This window comes from Leishmania martiniquensis, chromosome 19 (assembly GCF_017916325.1).
Source record: "Leishmania martiniquensis isolate LSCM1 chromosome 19, whole genome shotgun sequence".
Lineage (NCBI taxonomy): Eukaryota > Euglenozoa > Kinetoplastea > Trypanosomatida > Trypanosomatidae > Leishmania > Leishmania martiniquensis.
The window spans coordinates 2501-7500 of record NC_090154.1 but is presented as its reverse complement, the minus strand read 5'-3'; the positions used below and the strand labels follow the sequence as shown (position 1 = coordinate 7500).

Genomic DNA, 5000 nt, shown 5'->3' with positions numbered 1-5000 from the left:
TGCCGGAGCCTCAGCCTGCGCAGCCGGAAGAGTCATCAGAAGAGGAGGTAGTGATTAACACCGTCCAAGCCCCTGCCGTGGTGGAGATGGAGCCGATCCCGGAACCACCGGCTCCAGTAGCCCTGGTGATTGCGCCGCACTACGTACTGGAGATCGAGCGCGTTGTGTCTGTGAAGCTGCCACCCCGTGTGACGCATACGGCAGAAACGCAGCGCGGCCTGTATATGTTCTCAGCGCAGGCTGGCAAGCCTCCAACACCTCCACCCACAGTTCAGCAGCACGCTGTGTATCGTCCCGACACTGCCAACCTGGGCACGCGGCAATGGTCGCTTGGCACCGACTCGCGCATTCAGCAGCCTCCGCAGCAGCAGCAGGCATGGCCCTCGGCTAGCCAGTTCGATTACTGGAACAACGCGTCAGAGCGTGTGCCGGCTTCGCGCCCGTTCATGGGCACCCAGGCACAGACGCCGTACAACTCATATCCCTCGACGGTGCCTCTCTCCCACCAGCGCGCCGCTGGCAACGCGTTTCCCGTGCGGTTCCGCTCCACAGAGGTGCCCGAGTCGGCCCTGCGCCAGCAGTCTGCCGTCCCCTTCAACCGTGCTTCCCAGCAGACGAACGGCGGTGGCGTGTGGTAGACTGGGCTCAGAACTGAGGACGGCTTGTGGCGAGGGAGCGCACTTCCAGTATCCTCAAATTGCGCGGTGTCTTGGCGAGAAGAAGAGAGAGGTGGGGCAAGCAAGCATGCAGGGATTCCTACAGTCAACGAGAAGCAAAAGGTGTGCTTGAGCAAGGCACGAAAAAGGTAGTGGTCATCTTTCACTCGCCTCCCTGTCGAGGGCCGACATCACCCCACAAGAACCCTCCTCCTCTTGCGGGGCATGATACAGGCACACGAGCGCGAACGATGTTTCGCACGTGTCCACCCGAGAGTATCCCTCCGGCACAAAGGGCTTCCTATCGCACTCTTCATCGCGCAATGGCGTCTGCCAGTGCGTGTCTGCGTGCCTCCGACTTTATTTTTTATTTTTGTTGGTAAGTAACAACGAGAAAGAAAAAAACAAACAAAAAAGTTCACACACCCGAAGCCCAGGACCGGCCGCAATAGACGAAATCGTGGCAGAAGAAAAAGAAACATCCAAGAGAAACGACTGCCAAACTGATGCACTAGAAGATGAGTGCGGCTCGAGGTGGCAAGGACTGGTGTGCGCCGCTACAAGGGCCGCTCCCTATCCGCTCCGTCGCTCGATGTTGAGCACCTTGCGCGCATTCACTCCCTTTTTCAGAGTTCTCGGCCTAGATAAAGGGTACCTTCGGCTACAGTGCTAGACGTGCGTGCTGCACGCCATTGTACTTCCTTATCGAAGGACTCTCGCTGCCGTCTCTGTTGCCGCCTAGAGGAGGGCACAGCGACGCGGCACCACTTTGCGATGCTACTCGCGTACAAGGACACTTCTGCCTTCACGCCAGCACGAATGAACGCTCTGCTAGGCTACAGTAGCGGTGATTCGGGCTCTTGTCTCCTGCACATCTTTGCCTCTCTCCGCGCCCGCGGCTCCTCATCGAAAATGACCTTCTTCGGTGGTGTTTAATGAATTCATGCCCACACCTTTTCCACTTGAGGAGGACGAACTTTGAAACTGCGACTTCTCAGCCTCGGTCGCTCGGCACGCGCCGTCCGTCGAGTACACACGTAAGCGTATAGCCATACGGTGCGTCAACGTGCACCAAGTGCCGATCTACATAGGCGTCGTACTGTCATCGCCGCGCCCGTGCTTCCCTTGGGGACTAGTGTGGAGATGAACTTGATCCCCAATACAGATGGGTTGATGCGCGCGACCTTGCGCGACACCATTCGCCGCCTTCACCGTGTGCGAGCAAAAGCCGGCGCAAAGGATGAGAAAGGCAATTATGAAGCCACTGGTGACCCATTCCAGGACTTGACCCATTTCTTCATTCAAGCAGCCACCCGCACCAAGAACAATATCAACGAGCGCAACGAGGGCTGCCGACAATACGGGCAGGACCATATGGCTATTGAGCAGTCGAACCAGATTCGCAAGGACCTGCGGTTCATGGAAGACACACTGGAAGAGATCAAAAAGCTTGTGGATGCGGCCGAGCACCGCTTGGCAAAAGAAAACAGTAAGAAGAAGCCCACGGAGCGCAAGGTTCAGCTCTTTGAGCGCAACTACGAGGGCCGTCGATCACAGTACCAAAACTGTGTCTTGACGCTGGAAAACCTCAAAGAGATGAACGCGCAGCGCATCGAGGTAGGGAAGAGACAAATAGACACCGTGGAGGAAAGGCAGCTAGGCAGGCGTGCACAGCTACGACAGCAGCTGCTTGGCATGCGACGAAAGGCTAACGGCAATGGTGATACGGTGGACCTCGACGATGTGGAGCTGGTGGACAACACCAATGGTGGTGGTAGGCTGGAGGACCACGAGGAGACCAAGGAGCACATGAAGACCATCGCTGCACAGGACGCCAAGATCGAAGCGGGGCTCAATCGCATCAAGGAGGGTGTTGGTAGGCTGCACGAGCTGGCTGTGCATATCGGCGCACAGATCGACATGCAGAACGATATGCTGGATAAAACCGAGCAGACGATCGATAAAAAGACGGAGCAGCTGCGTAGCATAAACAGACGTATCAACAAGTTCATGAAGGAGACGCGGCCCATGAACTGTTTCTTGTATGTTTGCTGCGTTTTCCTGATCATCGCTCTTGTCGGCTTCTTCCTCGTGCAGTTCAACGTCGTTTAGTGAAACAGTGCCACACCCTTCCCGCCGCCCACTCCTTGTGCGTTAACGCCCTCTCACTTGTGTATGTCCCTGTGGGAATCTGCTCTTTGTTGTTGCCACCTTTTCTTGCTCTTTTCTCCTTCACTCTCCCCATCACCTCGGCCTACGGCATTCGCCGAGTTTCCTTGCTGCTACGTCCTGTCGTCTGAGCTTTCACTTACTCTATTCCCTGTAGGCTTCTTTCCCGCCAGTGTTTTGCGTTTGCGTTGTGTGCGTGTGTGCTCGATGCCCTATCTCTCCAGGAGAACAATAAGTCAGATGCCCTTGTGCAGCATTCCGCCCCCTGGCAGGCCACCCCTTTCCTCTTTCTCGGCCCGGCAATGCGCTCGTACAACGTACAGATGCTAGCCTGATGGTGAGGTCGTTGAGCGACAAGAAGCAGATCCCCATCGCTGACCGCTAACAGCAGGATGATCTCCTCAGCCAATGAACGTTGTGCAAGACTGGGGTGGCCGACAAAACGAAAAGGCAGCAAACACGAAGGCTTCAAAATGGCCTGAAAATGTGTCGGGGTCGCCTGAGCTCGGCGATGTATACTGGGACGGTTTGGGCGCAAGACAACGCGCGGAGCTGTGGCAGCGCCAATGAATGAGACCGTGAAACTTTCCCTCGTTCTTCCCCTCTCTTCTTTGTGCGCGGTTGCGTGCAAGGCGTCAAGGCGTGGGTACAGCAGCGACGCCCTTTGGCCCGTTTACAGGCGCCATCGGCTCCCTGAAAGAGAGCGCGCAGAGAAAGAGAGAGAAAGCGCCTCTGTAGCTCTACACTGTGGGGCCACTCCCCCTAGCCAGTGCACAGGGCATGCCCAGAAGTGGCCGCGTCGGGTCGGTGAGACGTGTCCTGCTGTAGATCCAGACCCTGTGAGCCACTCGGCGATCCGAGCTTGGCCGCCCTCCGACCCCGACACCTCCTTCAGAAGCTCGGATAGGAGAAGAGCGTGCAGCCGCTGCTGCAGTTTCTGCCGCACAGGGGCAGTAGAGGTCCCCTACCGGAGCTCCACCTGCGTAGCGGAGGTGAGTAAACGGCGCAATCGGCGCGGAGGTGATGACGCATCACCGATCGTACAGGCGTAGTGGTGCGGCAGGAACCGTGCCACCCACGTGCAGGCTACCATCGTTGCTACTGCCTGTCTGTCTCGCGCAGTGTGCGCCGAGAGAAGAAACACGTGGCCACATCGCTTGCAGGCCCCGCAGGCATGTCGCGATGCGCAGGGGTCAGGTGGAGCAGAATGAAGCACTGTGGGCCTGCTGGTGGCCTTCTTCGGGCGCCGTGGCAGCACCCCCGCGATGCAGTGGAGGTCAGGTAAAGAGGCGAAAACACACGGCGGCCCGCGTCCGCAGGGTGCGTCGCATGCGCACCAGGCGCTGTAGGTCCCGAAGCGAGAGCGAATCGCACGGCAGTACGCTCGCCTGTGCTAGCGAGCGCCGAAGGATGGGGCGTGGTTTCCTGTAGGCTGTGTAGGCCCACTTTAAGCCGCCACCCCGCAAGACCGCTTGGGCTGATTGGACGGCCTTCGAGATGCTCTCTTCCGCCACTGGGAGGCCCTCTGTGTTCTTCTTTTGTACTTGGCGCCGCGCTGTCACATTCCGCCCCGGTCTGTGTGCTGGGCTCCGCCCCACCCCACCATGCCGCGCAATGTGCTGGAGCTGTGTGTGGGCTGCTGCTGCGGCTGGCGCGGCCCTCCGTCGGGGGTACCCGCGGGTGTGCAAGGGCTGCTATGGCTGTCTTCGCAGTCCGGCTCCGCCCCTGCGTGCGCATGGAAATCTTTCCCATGGCTCGAACCTTGAGAGCTCCGAGCGTGTCGCATCAGGTAGTAGGCGATGTACAGCCGGTCCGCACTGTACACCACGCCTCCGACTCGCCTGAAGAAGGCCGCTGCGGCAGGGTTGGAGACCAGGCTGGACCACCTCCTCACAGATTTGGGCGCCAGTGGCTTAACTGCAACGCTCCCCCCCTCTCTCTCTTACGCACGTATCTTCAGTTTTTGGCTGAAGTGGCTTGCGTATCAACTGCAAACTACGAGTTCGGCGGCACCGTGTCTCATGCTTCACGACACCATTATACATACACTTGTGGGTTTGAGGTAAAAAGCCCACCAGCGCATTCAGGTGGCGATACCCGCTTAGCCCTGCTGAAAGGGTTTCACTCGATGTCCCCGCCGCCCTCTGAAGATACCAGGCGTTGCAAGGCTCCTGT

General features: G+C 58.4%; 2 protein-coding genes across 2 annotated transcripts in view; both read left to right on the top strand.

Moving 5' to 3' along the window:
• The window catches only part of LSCM1_06188 (uncharacterized protein), a gene marked incomplete at both ends in the record, with an annotated part of 1137 nt that extends 499 nt beyond the window's left edge, over positions 1-638 (top strand). Inside the window, one exon of the mRNA XM_067323620.1 lies at positions 1-638. This exon is cut by the window's left edge and continues 499 nt beyond it. Coding sequence (XP_067179249.1) covers positions 1-638 — 638 coding nt within the window.
• Positions 639-1799: 1161 nt separating this feature from the next.
• LSCM1_06187 (uncharacterized protein) lies at positions 1800-2768 on the top strand (the record flags this gene model as incomplete). Its single annotated transcript, XM_067323619.1, has 1 exon — positions 1800-2768. The coding sequence occupies one exon, from the start codon at positions 1800-1802 to the stop codon at positions 2766-2768; it is 969 nt and encodes a 322-aa protein (XP_067179248.1).
• Between the last annotated feature and the right edge of the window lie 2232 nt (positions 2769-5000).